The following is a 24,000-nucleotide window of genomic DNA, read 5'->3' on the forward strand; positions in this document are numbered from 1 at the left end:
GTGATCGGATCACTGACTCAACCCTACGTCTCATAGACCCTGTGTATCTGCATTTCATCAATGGATAATTGCTAATGTCATACCAATCATTATTTGATCTCACATACCTTAGAATATATGCCAATGTATACATATACACAAAGAATATATATTAGGGGGTGCTTACCTTAATTCGTTGTGTAGGGGTGCTTAACTTAATTCTTTGTGTATATATATATATGTATGTATGTAAGATTTTTTGATTGCTTCAAGAAATATAACTATATTTTTTGAGTGCTCCTTCCATGTCCATCACACTTTATTCTCAAGTGTTCTTGCTGTCGTAGAATAATAAAAATTGTACCATTGGAACTGCTACCTTAAGCTCCAAATCCAACTTCTTCTTCTTCAATCCTGGAAAGAAGTGATTTTCCAACAGACAACCTGATGATTAAATGGACACATTTTTGTTCCCAGTCAATCAAGTCAGTGGTCTTCGGGACCTCGCGCCAGAGGCATGAAGCCCGTTCTAAACTGTCAGCATAGAAATATTTTGTAATAGACGTCTTTGCAGGTCTTTATGGCCAAATTATGCTGTCAAAAAGAAGTTCCTTCTGGCAAAGGTATGAAGATAACGATTGTCATGAATTGTTATAACCATTGGGGTACTTAAATGAGGACTCTTTGTGAACTGCCCATTCTGAAAGTACCTCATCAGTGCTGGTGAACTGACATTTTGGTGAATATTTAATTGCTTCACCTGAGAAGAACAGCAGTCCGAGTTATCTTCCCTTGAACCATCCTCAATGGTGTGAGCCAAATCATTTGGTGTAAAATGATGCCCACATTATTACATACATACTTGTACTAAGTTTGATTTTAATCCCGTCAGCTGTTCTCAAATATCAAATTTTTACCTGACATGACCTCTGACCTTTGATGCCAAAATCTAATCAGTTCATCTTCACATCATAATACATATTTACATCCAGTCTGTTAAAAATCCCATCACTAGTTAACAAATTAGTGAAGTTATTGTATGTCCTTTCGTTATTGCATTTAGCTTTCGTTCCACAGAATTATTGCAAAAAAAATTCTGGAAGGTTCACTTGGCTGCGCCTGGATGGGTTTGAGGGTTGTGCAGTAGCAGCTGAAACCCGAATCCTATCCAGATTCCTCCTGATGACTCCATCTTTGCTCTTTACTTCTTCTGGTTCCTTCTGATGACTCCAATGCAGTATTTGGTTTTCCATTTCATTACGGAATTTTTGCCTAACGGGACCACTGACCTTTGACCTCTTGACCCCATAATCTAATCCGCTTATCTTTACATCATTATACATACTTGTACCAAGGTGTACATAGTTCCCTTCGGCCGTTATTCAGTTGTCACGGCAACAAAAACCGACCCAACCTGACAGAGCTTGAGAGGATCTGCAGAGAAGAATGGCAGAAAATCCCCAAATACAGGTGTGCAAAGCTTGTCACGTCATACCCAAGAAGACTCGAGGCTGTAATGGCTGCCAAAGGTGCTTCAACTAAGTACTGAGTTTAGGGTCTGAATACTTATGTCAATGTGATCTTTCAGTTTTTTCTTTTTAATAAATTTGCAAAACTTTCTAAAATCCTGTTTTCTCTTTGTCATTATGGGGTATTGAGTGTAGATTGATGAGGGGAAAAAATGAATTTAAACGATTTCAGCATAAGGCTGAAACAAAACAAAATGCGAAAAAAGTGAAGGGGTCTGAATACTTTCTGAATGCACTGTATGTGTGTAGCTTCGGAGAAGAGAACAAATAGCTATTTTTGGGGTCTCCCTCCCCCCCCCCCCCCTCACCCCACCTACAGACACCCTTAATGAGCGAAGATTTTGAAGTGATCAATAAACCTTCATCGGCATGATATATGAAGCTCATGGCCAAGTTACATCAAAATTGTGCATGCAGTTTTGGAGAAGAGAGCAAATACCTCTTTTGAGGGTCAATGCTCCCTCCTCCCCGTAAGCCCCTTTGATGTGCTCAGATTTTGATGCGGTCAATACACCTTTGGTAGGCATCAGATATGAAGCTTATGGCCAGGTTTCATCAAAACCATGTGAATAGTTTCGGAGAAGAGAGCAAATACCTATTTTGGGGGGGATCAATCCTCTCCCCCCCCCCCCCTCCCTCACCATAGAACACCTTAATGAGTGAAAATTATAGCCTTTGAGATATGGGAGCCAACACATTTTGGACGGACGGACAGACACCAACGTGAATTTGAGGGTTTTCTTCATGAAACTCAAGAATGCGGAAACGGACCTTGCTGAAACTTGGAACATATTAGCTCGACATACAAAGCATTTACTTATGAAATTTGCAAATGACTTTGTCCAGTAGAAGCCGAGAAACGAATTTTCAGTCCCTATGTTAAACTTGTATACAGAGAAGCGATCCCTTATATAAAGAGAGGGGTGATATATATACACCCCCCCTGGAATTAACCGGAGGGTATTCGCACGTGCGAATTCGCATTCGTGCGATATTCGCATTCGGAGGGCATATATATATATAGTCGTGCGAATACCCTGTGTTTCAATATATATATATATATAGTGGATTTGAGAATCCTGTGTAATTGTTGTAAATATCACCCTCTGTAAGTGTAATGAATTCTTGTAAATATCTCCGTTTTGTGTGTAAAGGTCAAAGGTCGTCCCCCTTAGTTAATCCATCGCATGCACGTAGAAAATCATATACCCTTCTAAATAGTTATTTCCTTATTCTGTGTATTAGCTTAAGGCTCTGTTTCCCATTAATTGACACTGCATTGCACCGAATCAGATAAGATAGAATCCCTTTTCAAGTCTCTCCCAATCCTCTCAGTGCATTGGGTGGTTTTCTTCACCCCAAACTCCATTACGCACGCGGTCAAGCCCACGAACAAGGGCGTTGCCCGCCCCTCGTCATCAGAAGGTGGAGCCAGGAAAGCCCCGAACGACCAACCACAAATCAGTGGGTATGGCTTGGTAGGGCGTGTCATATAACCCGCAGCGCGACGCCCACACCTGAGATGATTGAGGGAGAGAGATGCGTCAGAGAGTTGGCAGTCCACCGAAAGTGCGTAAGAGTTCAGTTGAGGAGGAGAGAGTGAGCTCTGGAGAGGAAAGCGAATGAGAATCGGCACGCCCTGCTCGCGATACCAACCAGTGCGGGCACGCGAACCTCGACGTGCCGCGGTCTTCGGATCTCCCTGTCGCCCGTTCTGTAAACCAGAGTGCGAGGAGTCGGGACTGTCACCTCCAGCCCTGCCGTTTGCACGGACCTGAACCTTCTCATCCCTCCACCCATTCCTGCCATTCCATCCTTTTGTGTACGTGAGTTTGTTTTGTGTGTCTTGTCCTGGGGTATAAGTTAAGCCTGTTTAGATAAGTTAGTATTTGCACTGTGTCTTCTGGTCCTTCCATCCTTCTGTAAATTATTTTCGTATCTTTCCTTCTCCTTGGTTACTTTTGGTCTTGTACATAATAGTAGTAATAAATTATATTTGTTCTTCCTACCTTGCCTTTCTTTCCTTTACATCCGTTTCGCTTTAGTGATTTCCCCATTGGATACCTGTGGCACGATTTGGCCAACGTTTAGAATCGGGTCTAGTTACTTGTTAATGGTTCGTGCCTCGGCTGCTAATCCGCTCGGCAATTAACATCTTGTCCGCGGTTGCGAACAGGGTTGCTCACCTGCCTCTCCGGAGGGAGCTGCGCAACTTCAGGACTCACGTCGGTCAGTCGCACACAAGGGGATTAATCCCCCCTTATTAAGGGGAAAAAGGGCCGACGTAGAGATCCGTAACAATATATATATATATCGTCGTGCGAATACCCTCCGGTTAATTCCAGGGCTCGCGAATGACCGAACAGCTTTAATTGAGGCGACGACCAACTCGGATTCGGCTATAAACCGCGGGAGGAGGAAGTGAAGAGGAAGTGGCGGAAGCGCTTACCTATAGCGATCCAACCGCAGCTCCGATCCTGCAGGGGAATTAACTCAACGAACACAAGATTTTGAATGGAAAGGGAAAATAATACAAGGGTTTATTTTACAAGAGATAGCGGGACAGGAAAATACGCGCCGCTAATAAAATGTCCTAAATCGGGATCCGCACATCTCACCTCAGAAACAAGACAAAGGAAAATGAATTACAAAAATAACTGTCCGTCGTGTAATGGTTTGTGGGTGCGAGCTTATCTGTCTGCAGTCTTGTCCACCGTCCAACGCGGCTCCAAGCTCCGACGTGAGGAAGCCCTCCGTCCGCTTCACACACGCTCTGCTCGGCTCTGAGCCAACGCCCCACTCCAGGCTCCACGTCGACCGCCCACGAGGTCCGTTCGCTCACAGCACCAAACGCACCGAGCACCGAGCAGATGGCGAACCCACGACCTCCAGGACCTCTCAACACGAAGAGCCAAGAGCCAAGGACGAACAACGACAAGTGAAGGGCCAGCACAACTCAATACCAAGTGCCATGTCTCAGCACGACGCAATAACAAGCGCGAACCGCCAGCACGATCCCCCAGAGCGAAGCGTAGAGAGAAGCCCGCCAGCGAGTCCTTTTGTAACTTGGCATGTGACGTCAGTTTTGGCGCGCGACCAACCAGAGCCTCGTAGCTTCCCGCCGTCTGCCGAACCTCATCGCGCCTTCCGCGCTGATCCGCTCAAGGTTCGCGCCTTCCGCGCCAACCAATCACAGTCCTCCTGGGCGTGGTTCCCAGCCTGCCCGGTGTCTGACACAAACGCCGGTGTTGTACCCAGCCGTTGCCAGTTTGGATTCCACAGTCTTATTGTAAGGGAGGGGAATTATTTAATGTTGCATGAATGACCTATCTAAGTGTTTATATAAGGGACACAGGTTTGACGACAGAGGGGACGACGAACAAAGGAATCTTATCTATAATCCCTGCACTATTTAGCACGCCCTGATCCCTCGTAGCGGGGGCATCCGACAAACTGGACTAAAAACACAGAACTTATTACAGGTAGATTCCCCATCGCGACAGTCGGATACCTACCTATACAGATCTATCTGGCTCTAGATATTCCTCTACCCAAATTCATAACAATATATATCAGTATGTCGAAGAATATGAACAATCTATATTCAATTAGATTTCAGTGCAGTCTCCAACACTCACACACTCAGTCACTGACACATAGACCGATTATAATAGCCTGTTCCCCCTCTTTGGAAATTGCCAAGATTAACAAACCAACACAAGCCTTTACAAAGATGCAATCAAAATGGGGGAGCATTTGATATCTTCTTCGATATGTTTCGAAACTTCCAACCACACTCGTTCAAAGCATCCTTGCAAAACCCCACCTGCGAATCCATCCCTTGCATCTCATTCTTCTCAGATTGGAAATCGACAAAGTCATCGATGACGTGGAATAGTTCGGGAGAAATTGCCTTGAAGAACTTGTGGAAATGATGCTTGACAGCCAGTGAAGCAAAGATAGTGTTGTTCACTAAAGCTGAGCGAAGATCAGTGAGCACACCGGGAGAATGCTGCCTGGGGTCTTCGTACAGATGTTTTGTGATTAAGTAGTCCAAGATAGCATCTCCTAAAAACTCCAGCCGCTGGTAGCAATCTGAAAGACAACCAGCTGATTGTTTTTGTTTGGCACAATAGTGAAATCTCAAACAATGAGCCAAGTAATTCACATAATCAGAGTCCCATAGAAGACATTCCACTAATTGATCTCATTAAATAACAGATCTTTAAAATTATGTGTTTACACACAGTCATTTCAGTTCATCATTTCCTTTTGCTAAAACAAGCAATGTGAATGAATTAACGAATGCAAAACAAGATACTGGGAAGTTTATGCCAGGGCACATTTTCCATCCATTTACTATGATTTTAAACCTCCTCTTCAAAAACTGTAGTGGGAATTTTTTTGAACCCACTTGGCAGAAACCTTTATGATGTTCATTCTCAGTTTTGTTCAAACAAATCCCCAACTCACACATTAGGTGGGCTCAACATGTGTTTTAAATCAGTACATTACTCCAATATTCTGTTTGGTACCCAGAGTGCCCCGGGAAGTGACGGCACTTCACCGAGGCTCAGTAGCTGTTTGTCTCGTCTAACAGTCCACAGTCATGAACACTTTGTTTAGGTCTCGTATATTCGTGTGTGTGTGTGTGTGTGTGTGTGTGTGTGTGTGTGTGTGTGTGTGTGTGTGTGTGTGTGTGTGTGTGTGTGTGTGTGTGTGTTTGTGAGCTCCACTACTTTCCTGAGATCGTATTGAAAAAAAAAAGCAAGGGATTTTATTTAATATTGGTGATTGAAATATTTTTGCGGGCTAAATGAAAAGGCATTAGGTATATACCAAAAGTTTCAGTTAAAGTTGATCATTTTGAGCTCAAAAGTCAAAATTACCTCACAATTGTTCCAATTTTTGATGAAGTCCAGATAGGTTACATGGCTATTTGACCCTAAAAAGGTCAAACTTAAATATGCATAAAATAGTTCCCAAATTGTTCACTATAAATCTGTAACAGCAATGTTATAATAAATAGAAGCTTCATGATTATAGGCAAGCATCACCGACCTGTTGCTACATATCAATGTAGGTTTATTTATTGATTTATTTTATGGAACCGTTTACGGTTTTTACATAAACTTTCATTGAGATTTTTTACTTCACAGTTTGCAGTTATAGAAATTACAATTTTCAAATGCTTGATATCCATTGAGGTTTTTTTTTTTTTACGGAAGCCATTACGTTTTTATGTCAATTTTCATTCACGGACACTTTCCGTCGGTTCTATGATTTTCCCCGGTGTACCGGCTTCGATGTCTGTCTACATGACAAAATTCAGCTTTCTATGACACCCAGAAGGTACCAAATATTAATATCAGTCAGTCAGACAGTCAATCTGTCAGTTAATGGTTAGAAAGAGCTTTATATATTAGATGTAGCAGTTGAATTAAAAAGAAAGTTAATCAGTAAGCTGGGATAATTATTTAGCTTTACCTCTGCCACCAAAGGTGGATGGACATTATGTTTTCACCACTTTTTGTCTGATATCTTGAAAAGTTATGGACGGATTAGGATGAAATCTGGTGGGCGGGTTGGGTGTGTGATGAATCATTTATATTTTGGGGAATATCTGGATCCGATATTTTTTTTCATTTATTGAGCGATTCTTCACCATTGAGCGATGGGGCCAAGAACGATATATAGCCTATCTCAAAAAGTTGTGAACAGGTTATGACAAAATTGGTGGATGAGTTGGATAGGTGACAAGAACAAGCCGATTACATTTTGGTTCAGGTACGGATCCAGATCTGACCTATCAGTGTAACACAAAACGTAAACTGTTCGGTCTGGTGGATGTATGAACTCTACCGGGTGGTGTTCTAGTTACCTACACCACCGAAGGTGGGTGCTGGGTTGTTTTCACCCCTGTCTGTCTGTATTTTTGTGAACAGGATATCTCCAAAAGTTGTGGATGGATTCTGGCGAAATTTGGTGGAGAGGTTGGGTATATGACAAGGTTGGAATTATTACATTTTGGTGAAGATCAGGATCTGAATCAAAAATTTTTTTAAAGTGATTCTTCACCATTGAGAGATTGGGCCAAAAGCGATATGTAGCAGGATATTTCAAAAAGTTGTGGATGGATTCTTTTGAAACTTTGTGGACTGGTCAAGTCTGTGACAGGGCCGATTGGATTCCATTTTGGTAAACATCCGAATCTGGATCCGAGTTTTTTTTATTTTATTTTCTTTTAAGTGATTCTTTGACATTGAGAGATAGGACCAAAAACGATACATCGCACAATATCTCAAAAAGTTGTGGACAGGTTATGACAAGATTAGGTGGATGAGTTGGTTCGGTGACAATAACAAGCAAATCGATTTTGGTCAGGTCCGAATCCAGATCCGACCTATCAGTGTGATTCAAAAAGTAAACTGCTCAGCTTGGCGGAGAGGTATGCTCTTTACTGAGTGCTGTTCCAGTTCATCTACACTACCGGTCAAGTTTTAGAACACCTCAATTTTTTCAGTTTTTATTGAAATTTACGCAGTTTAATGTCCAGTGAATAACCTGAAATGGTACAAAGGTAAGCAGTAAACTGCTCGAGGTTAAAAAAAGTTTAGGTTAGCAAAAACGGGAAAATAATGTAAATTGCACAGTAATATTGTAAAAAAGGCCTTCTTCAGGGAACAAGTAATGGGTTAACAACTTACAGCTGTTCTGCAGCAATGTAAGTAAATTAAGCCTTGAAAGTTGATGCAAACAATTCCTACAGGTGTCCCAACCTCTGCTGATTACTTGATTACAAACCCCCTGTCTGTATAAAAGCAGTATTGGAACAGACTGTTATTACACCCTCTGAAGCATTATTTGGACAATATTTCACTGCAGGAAGTAGTATATTGGAAACTGGAGGAAACTCTGACAGGAAGAGGTCTGGCAGACCCAAAGCCACAACAGAATCAGAAGACAAGTTTCTGAGAGTCAACAGCTTGCGTGATAGGCAGCTCACAGGACAACAGCTTCAAGCACAGCTTAACACTGGTCTAAGTAAGCAAGTCTCACTTTCAACTGTGAAGATAAGACTTAGAGCTGCAGGTTTGACAGGTCGAGTGGCAGTATGAAATCCATTGCTAAGATGGCAAAATAAGAAAAAGAGGCTTGCCTGGGCTATGAAGCACCACCAGTGGACTACTGAGGACTGGAAGAAGGTCTTATGGACCGATGAATCAAAATTTGAAATCTTTGGTTTATCACGCAGGCTTTTTGTACGCCGTCGAGTCGGCGAAAGGATGGTTCCATCAGTGTGTGACACCAACTGTCAAACATGGAGGAGGAAGCGTGATGGTCTGGGGCTCTTTTGCTGGATCCAGAGTTGGCGACTTGCACAGAGTGACTGGCACCCTGAACCAAAAGGGCGACCACAGCATTTTGCAGCACCATGCAATACCCTCTGGTATACGCCTAGTTGGTCAGGGGTTCATCCTACAGCAAGATACTGACCCTAAACACACCTCCAGGCTATGTCAAAACGACCTTCGAGGAAAATAACAAGATGGTAGGCTTCAAATCATGGAATGGCCAGCACAGTCTCCAGACTTAAACCCCATCGAGCTGGTTTGGGGTGAACTGGACAGAAGGGTGAAAGCAAAGCAACTTACAAGTGCAACACATTTGTGGTAACTTCTGCAACAGTGTTGGGAAGAAATTCCCAAACAATATTTGATTTCCATTGTACAAAGAATGCCACGAGTGTGTTCGGCGGTTATATCTGCAAAAGGTGGCTACGTTGCTGAGTCAAAAATTTAAATTAAATTTTGTTAAACAAAATCATTCTATGATTTCTTTTTTATCTCCAATTGTTTATTTGTTCTATGTTCAATTTCAGAGTACATTGAGACATTAAACTGCGTAAATTTCAATATAAACTGGAAAAATTGAGGTGTTCTAAAACTTTTGACCGGTAGTGTATGTTTAAGAGAGACCTATTATGTAACATCCTTCTGAAAATCCAGCAAGTTTTCAGGTTGGAATGCATTTCTTTTTCTCTCTTTATTGATAATAAAATCTTGTATCGAATTGTAGCAGAACTATGGTCAGCATATGTTGGCCAGCATGCAGGTTAAGCAATTTGGTTCACTTTTGAGTTGTGCCAAAAATATTGAAGATCAAAAAATCAAATCACTCTTGAAGGCTTAATGCTGTACATTAGTCACAATGGTGTCTCCCAACAAAGTTAAATTTGGTCAATTCTGCACCGTCAACAAACTAATATTCACCCCATCTAAAGTTTTGACAATAAATAATGTGACTGCTTGTTCCATGAATAAAATAATCCCAACAAATTTCAGTTAAAACAACAATATGCATTTCTTTAGGTACAGATATTTGAATGTAATGAGTTATAATTCTACACTTGTGTGCCCTTTTGGTTCCATGCAGCACTCAACCCAGGTTTGAAACCTGGATTACCTCAATACTGTTTCCATGAAAATTTAGCCAGCCAGCTTTGGCTGGAAATTTGAGCTGGCCCCATTCTTTTCAGACCCTTCTTCGAAGCGGACGGAAATGGGATAGATGGAAAGAAGTCACAAGACTGACCAATCAAATGAGTGGACGGATGTTTGCATCTCGATTGTCTCCTGTCTTAAATAAACTCATATCATCTTATTCATTTGCATCCTCTCTCTTCAACTCTGCTTTCATCATGCTTTGAATTTTAATGGTGCTATATATAATCAAAAAGTTCCAAATAATTTTTGTGATTGTCGGAAGCAAAACAATGGCATCCATCTTTGGAAAATTGGATGGATATTGGAGCTTCTCTCCTTCGACTGTTCGTTTTGTTCTGTTATGTCCTGATCTGTTCTATGTTTTGTCCTACTCTCTTTTGTCTTTTGTCCTGTTCTATGTTCTGATACCCCACAAGCCTACAAGCCACAAGGTGTAGGCCCCACAAGTCTACACTTTGTACAAAAAAAAAATTAATAAAAAAAAAAAAGAGAGGGAACAAAGTTACATTAGTTTACAGAATTCCCGATGTACAATACTCTGCGTTACAGAGTGTTGGCTCTGCAGAAGCAGTTTCTTGGACTGGGATTATGCTGGGATGGTTTGCCATCTCGCTCCAAGCAGTAGTTCGGGCAGGGATTTGGAATTTGGCAATGATGCTGGCGATAGCTCGCCTTCTCTTCACAAAGGACACAATGGCATCCTTAAAGTCCACCAACTAATGCCGGTAGACGAGACACCCGTTTAACATCCATCTGAGGGAAGGCACACACACTGATGATTCACCCTACCATCGAAACACCTGGATGACAGACTTTGGTTGGAGACTATCACTGGGTCAGGATTCAAACCTAGATGGTTTAGACAGTTTAGAGGCAAGTGTGCACATCACGAGGCCATCCTGTTAGCACTATTTTACAGAATATTATATATACCATTTGGCAATATGGGAGGGTATGGGGGAAGGTGAGAGTGGAGTGTGATATTTGGGGAGAGGTTGGAGATGTGTGGGAGGCGGAGAGGGGCAGTGGGTTTGGGAGAAAGATAGGGAGGGGAGGAATTAGAAAAGAGACAGAGGGGGTGAAGATGAAAGCCTGGGATGAGACGCGAGGGACGAGGAAGGGAAGTAAATGGGGGAAGGGGTGGGGGGGGGGAGGGAGAGATGGGAAGAGATGGGGGCCGAGGGACGGGAAAGGTGTGGGAGCTGAGGGAAAGGAAGAGGCTGGGGATGGGAAGAGCCAGGGAGCAAGGAATGGGAAGAAGTGGGGAATGTGGGACGGGAAGAGGTGGGGACCGAGGGATGGGAAGAAGCATGCGTTATGATGGAAGAGGTAGTGCAAGAAGAGCAAGAGGAGTGTAAAAAGCAGAAGACGTCAGAAAGAGGCAGAAGCAAGGACTGGAAGTCATGGGGTGGTGAAGAGAAGAGCGGGGGTAGGAAAGTAAGAGTGTAAGATGAGAGAGGGCACAAAGGAGTGGGGGTGCGAAAGGGAAGAATTAGAAGGTGGAAGAAAAATAAAAAGGAAAACTACAATGACACTCTTCGACGTCACGACGTCAACCAATGTGCCTCCGCCCACATTATTACATCATTATAATACTTGTACCAAGTTTGATTTAAATCCCTTCAGCTGTTCTCAAGTTATCACATTGTTGCCTGACATGACCTCTGACGTCTTGATGCCATAATCCAATCAGTTAATCTTTGCATCACATATCCTTATACCAAATCTGTTCAAAATCCCATCCCTTGTTCACAAGATGGCACGGCAACATAAATTTCACTTAACATGACCTCTGACCTCTGACCTTTGACCTCTTGCCCCAAAACTCTAATCAGTTAATCTTTGCATTATATATACTTATACCAAGTTTGGTCAAAATCCCATCACTGGTTCACGAGTTGGCGAGGCAACATAATTTTTACTTAACATGACCTTTGACCCAAAAATGTAATCAGTTGATCTTTACATCATCATACATACCTGTACCAAGTTTGAATTAGATCCCTTCAGCCGTTCTCAAGTTATAAACCCATTAAAGACTTTGACCTTTGACCTCTTGACCCCAAAATCGAATCAGTTCATCTTTGCATCATAATACATAATAATTGTACCAACTTTGGTGAGAATCCCATCACTGGTTCACAGGTTATTACAGCAACTGGATTTTTACCTAACATGACCTCTGACAATTGACCTCGTGACCCCAAAATATAATCAAGTCATCTTAACCTCATTGTACAGACCTGCACCAAGTTTGACTAAGATCCCTTCAGCCGTTACCAAGTTATCGTGGTAACGAAAACCAATCACGGACAGCCGGATGGACAACCCAAAGACATAATCAAAGTCGCCGGAGGCATAAAAATGAGAATAAGGAAATAAATAAAAAGAAAGACATTGAAGATAATGCATATATAGTATGGAATATTGGTTAATGATACCAGTGATTGTGTTGTAGTAGAATGATGCATGAGTGAAGGCCTGCAACAGGTAACCCTTGTTCCGAAATGCGTAGCAAAGGCTGTGTTCAAAGCCATCAAATCCTGAGATCAGCCGTGCAAGAACACAATCTGCTCCCTTCCTTTCAAAAGTACACCGCGGTGGGATTGCAAGTACACCATACTCGTGCTTTCCACAATCGTTTAAAGGTCCTTTTGCCACCTCGATTTCTTTCAGACCGTTTCCAAGCTGCAGTTGCCTGGATGGACAGTCTTCGACATGATCATTTTCAGCAAAGTGTCCAACAGTGATGGTTTTTGACAAAGTCTCTGGATTATGAGTTTCAGTTCCAAAATCTTTTGGTACCAAGTCCATATGCGGCTGCTTAGGAAGAACTTGCAGGCCAATCGAGCAAAGGAACAGTTGTGCGGCACGTTCTCCACAGCTTGTGAGGTAGCAACCAAGCAATGCTTCAACACAATCAGCCACACTCTTATCAGCGATGCATTGCTCTGTATGCAAATCATATGAGATGGAGGGGCGACCAGCTGCGCATGAGCCTGCTGCACCAATGACACCTTCTTCAACAGGGTTCCACACACCAACAACAAAATCCTCATCACCCTCAGCTTCCACCTTGTTTGGATCCAAGTAGCACATGGCATCCCAAGAGCTGTAATTACCCCATGTTCTTCCCGCACCATCTCTGCTTCCCTGCCGGTTCCGACTCCCCGTCTTGCGATGGGCACCCCAGTACACGCGCCCATTCTCCATTGTACCTGCACCCATGAGCATGTTGTCAATGAAGCGGATGTGTTCTGGGTCATAATAGTCAAAATCGTCATCTGGACAGTACCCAGCACCAACAGGGTTATCCGGCACAGGAGGTTTCCATAGATCTTCACAAAACGCAGGATCTTCACCACCATTTTCCTCATCACTATCATCAGTGTCATCATCACTGGAAGTATTTCGGCAACTGTGTGATTTGCCTGTCACCTGGGCATAAAAAGCAAGTCATTTAAAACGTTAACAAATGGCATAAATAAAAATGAATGATTCTAGAATTTTTTTTGAATTTTCCAAATAAGTGCTTTGGGGACATTTATTAATATGTATTACATTTGCACTGGTAAAAGGGTGAGAGGGGCAACACACCAGGGAGGAAGAGGCATGTTGGATTGCATTTACATACATGATATATATATATATATATAATGTGAGTTTGTGTCAGTCAGTCAGTCAGTCAGTCAGTCAGTCAGTGTCTCATCCATAACTCCAAAAACATGAAACCTAGTGGCTCAAAACTTTGCATGCATACGAAGGGAACTCCAAGGGAGTGCATGAATGAAAACTTGGGTTTGGATAAATTTAAAAACGCCATTTGAAGATAATTAACAGACTTATTAAATTAAAACCAAAAACAGGCTTACCCTTGGTCAGCCCGCATTCACCTCGAGGGTCTTAATCCGCCATTTTGTGTCGGCTTAATCAAAGTTACACAGGCCTATGGTGTACACTTGAATGAAGATTGAACAACATGTCTTCTGTCATTAAATGAAGCTACCGTTTTGAGGAAATAAAAGTATATTTTGATTACAACTCATGCAGGGAAACGAAGTAATGCATATTTTATTCACAGCGATCGCAGCAGCAGTCCAACACACACCGCCCAACAAAGGTACGTTCTCATAATACAGATGAAAGAAAATAGTTAAATATTTAATTTTTTAAAATGTTGGTTATCACCTGACTTTCCAATGCTTATAAACAAACTGATGGACATATAATTCACGTAAGTGAAGAAAATAAAACAAGAATGGCACTCTTCAACGTCAACCACTATGCTTCCATCCACATTATTACATCATTATACATCCTTTTACCAGGTTTTATTTAAAGCCCTTCATCTGTGCAGTTTGGCATTATGTGTGCAATCCATGGAAGTTACAGGACTTCCAAATGCTTATGTTAGAACCCTTTAGAAAAGAATTACCCTTTATAACCATTAGAATTACCCTTTAAACCTCATTATAATTACCCTTTATAACCATTAGAATTACCCTTTAAACCTCATTATAATTACCCTTTATAACCATTAGAATTACCCTTTAAAACCCTTTAGAATTGCCCTTTAGAAAATAATTACCCTTTATAACCATTATAATTACCCTTTAAACCTCATTATAATTACCTTTTATAACCATTGGAATTACCCTTCAGAACACTTTCGAAATACCCTTTCGAACCCATAAGAATTACCCTTTAGAACTTTTAAAAATTACCATTTAGAACCCTCTAGAATTACACTTTATAAACCTTTAGAATTAAACACTGTGGGTTCGAAAGGTTTTTCTTCATTTATGATAGATGGATGGAAGGATGGACATAGCCAAATATTAAAGCACCTTCACTGCTTAAACATTAGCTCACTTTTCGCATGCGCAACCGTGACAAATTCAGAGCCAATTAGGTCATCGTTAACAACACCTATTCCCCATGCAGAGTTCTTTACAATGGGCCATGTTTAAATTTTTCCATGGAGCGGTTTTGGAGATATGGAGGTGTAACCTTTTTCAGTTTTTCCAAGATGACGCCTGTACAACATGACTTATTAAATCATAATTATCTTTAAATTTTCTACAGGAGGAGGCGCTTCCAAGGTGAAAATGTATTGTTCATCAGACCAACAGTTGCAGAGAAAAAAAAAATTCATACTGATCGGATGAAGTATTGTACTTGTCGAATTATTACGTCATAACGAAGGCACCAATGACATCATCATGAACATATCTAATTCCCCATTGGGAGTACTTGACAATGAGCCATGTTTCAATTTTTTGCATTGAGCGGTTTGGGAGATAGAGGTGTAACGTTTTTCCAATATGGCGTCTGTACCACGTAAACTATGACATCATAATTATGAATAAAAAAATTCTACAAGCGGAGGGAGGCTTGGTAAAATGGTAAAATTTTGTGTCAATCGGACCAACAGTTGCCGAGAAATTTAATTTAAACAAGTCAGGAGACGACGATGGTTCACGAGCGAGCGGTATTCAATGACAAAGAATGAATGAATGAATGATCGTTTTGAGGCCATTTTTCCCCGCTAAAGCAGGGGTTAGCTCGGTGGTGAAAGAAGGCCACATTCCAAAGGATTGGGAACTGAGTACCCTCGTCCCTCTATACAAGGGGAAAGGTGACCCTCTGGAGTGTGGCTCGTACCGAGCGATAAAGTTATTGGAGCATGGAATGAAGGTATTGGAAAGGGTGTTGGAGAGGAGGATAAGGCAGAAAGTGAAGATCGACGAAATGCAGTTTGGATTTATGCCAGGAAGAGGAACGACAGCCGCGCTTTTTATTGTGAGGCAGTTGCAGGAGAAGTACATGGAGAAGAGGAAGAAGTTGTTTCTTGGGTTTGTTGATCTGGAGAAAGCATTCGATCGGGTTCCACACAAAGTATTGACATGGGCAATGAGGAAGTTAGGAGTGGAGGAATGGTTGATCAGAGTAGTGATGGCAATGTACAAAAGAGCGCGCACAGCTGTAAGGACAAATGACGGGAACAGTGGTGAGTTTGAGGTGAAGGTGGGAGTGCATCAGGGGTCGGTACTAAGTCCACTACTATTTGTAGCTATGATGGAGGTGCTGGCTCAGAACGTAAAGGAGGGTTTACCGTGGGAGTTGTTGTATGCAGATGGTCTGGTGTTGATTGCGGAAAGTATGGACGGACTGAAGGAAAAGATGAACAAGTGGAAGGAATGTATGGAGACAAAAGGTCTGAAGGTGAATATCGGAAAGACGAAGGTGATGGCAAGTGGTAAAACATGTGGTGAGGTGGAAAGAACTGGGAAGTGGCCATGTGCTGTGCGCAGGAAGGGTGTCGGAGTGAACTCCATTCAATGTACAATGTGCGCTGAGTGGGTTCATCAAAAATGTAGTGGTCTGAGAGGGTCATTAACCAGTGTGGCAGCTACATTCAATGTAAGGTGTGCACAGAGGGAGCTGCAGATGGAGGAAATGTTGAGTTGGATCTTGGAGACGGCGTGAAGCTGGAAGGTGTGAAAACATTTTACTACCTCGGAGACATGCTGAATGGAGAAGGTGGATCAGACTCGGCAACGGTTGCTGGAGTGAGATGTGCATGGAAGAAGTTTCGGGAACTGAGTGGCATGCTGATGAGGAGGGGAGTGTCGTTGAAGCTGAAGGGAAAGGTGTATGCTGCATGTGTGAGAAGTGTTATGATTTATGGGAGTGAGACATGGGTAATGAACGTAGAGCAGCAACGAAGGCTGGAAAGGGTGGAAATGTGAATGGTTCGGTGGATGTGCGGAGTATCGTTGAGAGAGAGGAAGACAAATGATGAATTGCGAAAAATGATGGGAATAGAGCCTGTGATTGATGCTGTGAAGAGGAACAGGTTGAGATGGTTTGGTCATGTGTTGAGGAAGGATGAAAGTGACTGGTTGAGAAGAGTGATGGAAATGAATGTAGAAGGAAGTAGAGGACGGGGAAGACCGAGAAAGACTTGGCTAAAGATGGTGGAAGAAGAAATGCGGGCAAGGGGGTTAACAAGGAGAGATGCAGAAAATAGGGCAAGATGGAGAAGATTGTCATGGGGACCGCAAGGCTAACCCCCACTCTAGCAGGGAAAATGGCCTTAAAATGCATGTTGTTGTTGTTGTTGTTGTATCGCAGAGTAGACCAGAAAATCACAATACAGAATCACATTTAATCAAAATCATCCGTCCACAATTTTTTGAGATATCCTGCTAGACATCGTTTTTGGCCTTATCTCCCAAAGTTGAAGAATTCACTTAAACATTATACTACACCAATTCTACACACCCAACCTCAACATCAACTTGTCACACACCAAGTTTTGTCCAAATCAATCCGCAACTTTTTGAGATATCCTGCTATGTATCGTTTTTGGCCCTATCTCCCTATCTCCCAATGGTGAAGAATCACTTAAAAATTTTTACTAGCCGGATCCAGATCCGGATCTTCACCAAAATCGAATTGAATCGTCCTTGTCAGACACCAAACCAGTCCACCAAGTTTCATCCAAATCCGTCGACAACTTTTTGATATCCTGCTATGTATCATTTTGGCCCTATCTAACCCAATGGTGAAGAATCACAATCGGTAACTTCTTGAAAATTAATGAAATGAAGTAAATAATCGGGGGGGATGGAGGGAAATAAATAAATAAATAAATCGATTCATGTTTTTATCAACAAATCAAAAATACCCTTTATAGCCAAATCACTTGGTTATTTTTGTGTCCAAATATCAGCTGACAAGCTCAAAGGATAGCTGAGATATCACCCAGAAAAACAAACAAACAAACAAGAAAGAAAGAAACAACCGGAGTGAAAACTGAGTACTCCCTTTCAGCGCATGTCATCGCCGGGCTCCCTTTGGTGCCCGGTGATGACATCATGCAGCACCTGGAGATGGAATAGGAAAGGAGAGGGGTACAATGAGGTGGGAAAGACAAGTGGATTAAGCAAGTGTGCAAATGAAATACCAAGCATTTCTCATTGTATGAATCTGGTTTATACACCACCTAAAGAACTATGTTGCACTCTGCTACATTTCGTATAGCACCATTTGAAACACCAATTAAAACATAAAAACACATGTCTTACACCATTTGAAACACCAATTAAAACATAAAAAAACACACGTCTTACCGTATCATTGCTCACTCCAGTGTTCTGGCACTTCTCCTGGTTTACGACATAGCCTGGAGGAAGCCAGTTCACAGGAGGGTCAAATATGGATACAACCATGCGGTTAGGGAGTCCCTTTTTCTTTCCAAGTCTATACAAGTTACAGTTGCTAACCTGTGCAAAAACACACGCAAAGAAAAATGCAGTTGCCCAACATGACAAACCGTGGGGGGGGGGGGGGGGGGCATATCTGCATATCTGCCACTATGACATGAAGGTTATCATCCGTAACCTGTGGCTCGCTGAGTGCACAAAAAAACGAAAGGAAAAACGAGGAAATCAAAACAGTGCACAAAAAAACTGAATTATTATACATACAGAATTAATCAAATCCATCCTTACAAATGAAAGTAGCTGCGGTTTGGCTACTCAAGAGCAACATAATAATAATAAATTTTGATATTTGACAGAGCTAAGTTGTCTTTGTTGTGGAAAACCACTAAGTATAGTATGGCGAGCGGGTGGAAAATGTGGTTAGCGTAGAAATATAGAAGTGGAAGAAACACAAAGTGGGGATGGGAAGGAGAGAGAGTAGTGAAAAAGGGCAGCTTTTCAGCTTCTAGAAAAGCTTGCCCTTTCAACAGGGTCGCACCTTCTTGCTGCGCATGTATGACAGCCGTCCTTCATGTGCATCAGTGTAGGTGCAGAAGAGGTAGGTAGTGATGGCATACTTGAGAAATGAGTCACCCAGCATTTCCAATCGTTCTAAGTTGAATCCATCGCTGGCGTTTGATAGCGTCAGGGCCTGCAGGACCAACCCGGGGTTTGGACCAATCAGCGGGCCGGGTGTTGGGCCAGCATTTGATTTTGGCCCACTCATTTCGCCTATTAATTGAGTAATGGAGGTCGAAGATGAATGAGGATTTGCAAAACAATGTGAAACTGATGACGTTTGCTCAAGTGCAACAGGAGTCTGTAAATAGTGCGTGACTATTGTTTCAGTAGCTATGCCAGTACATATGTTCTGAGTCTCTTGCTTAATGGTATTAGGGAGCATGCCCAAGAGTGCAACTTCCCGCTGACCGACAGACAGCGTGGAGATTTCGGTCCTGCCAACCTTCGCGATGGACAAAGGTGCATAGATGTTCACAGTGGTAGGAGATGCAGTAGAGCTTGAGGTAGGTTGCAAACTATCAAGTGTGCCTCTTAAAACATCCTCTACTTCCTCTTTTGATGACTTATCCTTGGTCCAGGGATCGAGTCTATTGCCTTGGACAGCATGTAGTGCAATTGTTGCATCTCCATTGGCAAAGTGCATATCCCCAGTGAACAGAGCAGCTGAAGCATGGTTACCTTGAGCAAGCTGGTCTCTATTCTTTGCATCTTCCTTGCCTTCTTGGAGACATTCCAGAATTACAGGAGGTTGGCTGGCTCGCAACTCACAGAGTTGCTCAGACAGCTGGTTGACTTTCTCCGCCAAACAAGGGCCATTTTCCACTACAGCAGGGGAGCAAGCATTCGGTTTTTTGACATCGATAGACTTCCTCCAGCCAAAATCCAGATTTGGATACCTGAAAGTTGAGTAAAGAAAGCAGAAGGGTTGCATAATGATCAAATCCACGCATGGAAAAGAAAATCTGGTATGTTTTCATGTTTTCTTATACCGGCAGGAGTCTGGGAGGGTAAGCATGCCAACACCGGTCTCCCCGGCAATGATAGACCGCAGCTCCTCAGATGTAAGAAGGCAGTGGATACGATAGAGAATGCTGGGGAGGCACACTGCTTTCCTCCACATCGATGCTGGGATGGGGTGGATGGCACACAGCTCCGGTACCAGAATCTATAACCAAGAAATGTTGTCATGAATAGAAACTCTGAGCATGTTGCTACATTCCTCATATACTCATTCACTATCATTAAACCAATAATAAAACCAAAGACAATAACAATATTCAGTTCTTTTTTTAATTAAAATATGTACATCGAGCCATTTATGTTACAAAGATCAACTGGGTGGCAGTGCTCAATTTTCTTTTTTTCTAACGCAAAGCCAAGAGAGCGTGCGCTTTTAGCTATTGATCCATTGAAACTTCAAGGCACTAAATCAGCTTATACAATATAAATATACCATTAGGGTGATAACATATTGATATATCGTTATAAATAGCCTTTACCCAGTATATTTTATATTGCAATGTAAACAGACCATCGGGTCACATACATACATACATACGTACTATTAGGATTAACAAAAATAGGCCTAATCACCCTGTAGGTCACATAAGCCCGACCATTTTTGATACCTTTCCCCAACTGCATACAAAAGGCAGGAATTCACCAATTTGTGATCCCATTTTTGAAGGAGAAAGGTAATTATAGAATTAGTTTTACAAAAGGAGCCAATTTAATCGAAATGTTATCCCTATTAAAATGACCAAACATCATATCATGACCCCCCCCCCCCTTGATCAAACGTCTTAAGAAGGCTAAAATGTTGGTTGATGCTGATAAATTGATTAACGATTAACGTTGATTGACGTTACTGGCACTGCCCTCTCTTGGATTAAATCATACCTCTCTGACAGACGCCAGTTCATCTCCATCAATAACTGCAAATCCCCCACTGCTCCTCTCCCCCAAGGTTCAGTTCTTGGCCCCCTCCTCTTCATCCTTTACCTGTCCCCCCTCGGTCACTTAATCCGCCGTCATGGTCTCCAATTCCACTGCTTCGGCGATGACATCCAGCTTTTCATCTCCACCAAGTCCTTCTCCACCGACACCCACTCTATCCTGACAAACTGCATCACTGAAATAAAATCCTGGCTTCAAATCAACTTCCTCAAGCTTAACTGTGATAAATCTGAAATAATCATCATTGACCCAAAAACGCTCACAAAATCCACCCATAACTTTGCCCTCAACATCGACGGTATCCCAGTATCCACCTCCCCTCACATCCGGAATCTTGGCGTCATCTTTGACCAAACCCTTTCCTTCGACAAATACACTAAACAGATCACAAAGTCAGCCTTCTTTCACCTGAAAAACATTGCCCGTCTCCGCTCATCCCTCTCCTCCACGGCTGCAGAAACCCTCATCCACGCCTTCATCACCTCCCGTCTGGACTACTGCAATAGCCTCCTCTATGGTTCACCCTAAAAAATCACCAATAAACTCCAATACATTCAGAACTCCGCTGCCCGTCTACTCACCCATTCCCGGACCCGTGACCACATCACCCCCGTCCTTTACAAGCTTCACTGGCTCCCCATCCCCCAGAGAATCCAGTACAAAATCCTCCTCTTGACATACAAAGCCCTCCATAACCTGGCCCCATCCTACCTGGCTGACCTCCTCTCCAGACACACTCCCACCCGCAACCTCCGCTCTGCTGGTACCAACCTCCTGACCCCCTCCTTCCGGACCAAATTCAGATCCTGGGGGGACAGGGCCTTCTCCATCGCTGCTCCCGCCCTCTGGAACTCACTACCTCACACCATCAGAGACTCCTCCTCACTCACCACATTCAAAACATCACTAAAGACCTTCCTGTTCAACACTGCATTCAACATTCAACCCACAGCATTTAACCCCTGACTATCTCTTCTCCTTCTCCCTCCTTTTGCTTTAAATATTTCCCTATTGATTCTTGTCTTTTTGCAATTGTTGTTTTCATGTATTGTTATGCATTATGTTTTCCACTCTGTCAAAGCGCCTTTGGGCTTCTGGAAAAGCACTATACAAAATAAATGAATTATTATTATTATTATTATTATAAATTGACTTTTTAATGTGACTTGCTGATTGTTTGGTTTCACATTCTGAACTGCAAAAGCCTCAACATGCACAAAACAGATTATTGATTGCTGCAGAAAGCAATGGAATGAACAATTAAAAGGTTAATGTCTGATTTTAAAATGTCAAAGCTCAATTTGAAAAGTGTAGAATGCACAGCACCTGTTTGTTCTGAAGGCTGACCCACTTTGCTTTGCGTTTCTCGGCACTACTCAAAGGAAGAGCTTTACCCTTCTGATTCAAATGTCGTGGAGTCAGCAAATTAAGCCTTCAAAGAGTCAGGAAGGCCTAGTTAGGTCATGTTGAGCACTCACAAGATGTACAGAGAATCATGCAATCAGATTCACTGCTCACCGTGATGATGTATGATCCACATCGAGAAGAGGCTGAGTGACGTTGGTAAGATCGAGGTTGTACTTGGTTTTGTAATACTCGGCAAATGTGCAATACTCAGGTGAGGGAAATGGGCTCAGTGGGGTGAATTCTGTGTACACATCCGCAACATAGAATCGATGTGGCTGGTCAAAATTCCTGTAGCTGCGAGGACAGCGCAACAAAGAAAGAAAAAAGGTTTTAAAAAGGAATAAAACATGATACCACAAAACAAACAAAATGAATAAATAAATAAAGATGCAAACTGATTTAAATTGATTAAAATACTTAGAAGCAAGGAACAAAGAAATTCAACATAACAGCTCAAAATTTAATTGATTTATTTATTTTAATAAAAGTAATTTTTTATATAACCTAGCTATGATAAAGTTCCAATGCTTGATTGATTAGTGTTTATAATTATTCTCTTCAGCTTATATTAATAGGTGGCTGGTGATGGTGGTGTTATTACAAATAGAACATATGGTAATGTAAGTGCCTTCAGAAAGAATTCACAACCCTCGACTTTCTTCACATTTTGTTGTGTTGCAGCCTGAATTTAAAGATGGATTCAATTAAGATTTTTTTTGTCACTGATCTACATAAAATACCCCAAAATTTCAACGTGGAATTTATTATTTTAGAATTTTTTGTTACAGAATAATTAAAAATGAAATACAGAAATATCTCGTTTACATAAGTATTCAACCCTCTGAGTCAATACTTGGTATAAGCGCCTTTGGCAGAGATTACAGCTTCGCGTCTTCTTTGGTATGTCTGTATCAGCTTTGCACATCTAGATTTGGGGATTTTTTCCCATTCTTCCTTGCAGATTTGCTCAAGCTCTGTCAATTTGGAAGGTGGATTGACCAGCAATCTTCAAGTCTTTCCACTGATTCTCAATGGGATTCAAGTCTGGGCTTTGGCTGGGCCACTCAAGGACATTCACCTTCTTGTTCCGAAGCCAATCTACTTTCACGTGTTGCTTTGGCTGTATGTTTGGGGTCATTGCCATGTTGGAACGTAAATCTTTGCTGCAGTCTAAGGTCTTTTACACTCTGAAGCAGGTTCTCCTCAAGGATTTGCCTGTATTTTGGCTCCATTCATTGGTCCCTCTATCCTTACAAGTCTCCCAGTCCCTGCCGCTGAAAAGCCTCCCCATAGCATGATGCTGCTACCATCATGCTTCATGGAAGGGATGGTGTTAGATGAGTGATGAGCTGTGCTCTGTTTCCACCAAACATGGTGCTTTGCATTCAGGCCAGAGTTCAATTTTCATCTGATCAGACTACAATATCTTGCCTCATGCTCTCAGTCTTTCATGTGCCTTTTTGCAAACTCCAGGCATGCTGTCATGTGCCCTCTTCTCTGGAGTAGCTTCTGTCTGGCCACACTCCCATAAAGCCTGGATTTGTGAAGTGCTGCAGAGACTTGCCTTCTGGCACTCTGGCAGGTTCTCCCATCTCAGCAAAGGAACTCTGTAGTTCTGTCAGAGTGGTCATTGAGTTCTTGGTCACCTCTCTGAGGAAGGTCCTTCTTGCCAGGTTGCTCAGTTTGTTTGGACGGCCAGCTCTAGGAAGAGTCTGGGTAGTTCCATAATCTTTCCATTTCCTAATGATGGAGCTCACTGTGCTCCTGGGAACTTTCAACACACTAGAACTTGCTTTATACCCTTCCCCAGGTCTATGCCTCCTCACAATG

At 42.3% G+C, this 24,000-nt stretch overlaps 1 protein-coding gene across 2 annotated transcripts in view; it reads right to left on the reverse strand.

Annotated features, from left to right (window-relative positions):
• DICER1 (dicer 1, ribonuclease III) overlaps positions 1-24,000 on the reverse strand; it is a 254,492-nt gene that overhangs the window by 33,405 nt on the left and 197,087 nt on the right. Inside the window, exons 19-25 of one of the 2 annotated variants that reach the window (XM_078785971.1) lie at positions 22,282-22,464; positions 22,090-22,195; positions 19,797-19,972; positions 18,785-19,703; positions 18,154-18,306; positions 13,138-13,453; positions 5,335-5,603 (exon numbers count right to left, since the gene is read on the reverse strand). In XM_078785971.1, the coding sequence (XP_078642097.1) occupies positions 5,335-5,603; positions 13,138-13,453; positions 18,154-18,306; positions 18,785-19,703; positions 19,797-19,972; positions 22,090-22,195; positions 22,282-22,464 (2,122 nt within the window). Of the gene's footprint in view, positions 1-5,334; positions 5,604-12,456; positions 13,454-18,153; positions 18,307-18,784; positions 19,704-19,796; positions 19,973-22,089; positions 22,196-22,281; positions 22,465-24,000 lie in introns of both variants that reach the window. The other variant, XM_078785966.1, reaches the window with a different exon arrangement.

The sequence above is a fragment of the Myxine glutinosa genome, chromosome 1 (assembly GCF_964187855.1).
Source record: "Myxine glutinosa chromosome 1, kmMyxGlut1.1, whole genome shotgun sequence".
Classification (NCBI taxonomy): Eukaryota; Metazoa; Chordata; class Myxini; order Myxiniformes; family Myxinidae; genus Myxine; species Myxine glutinosa.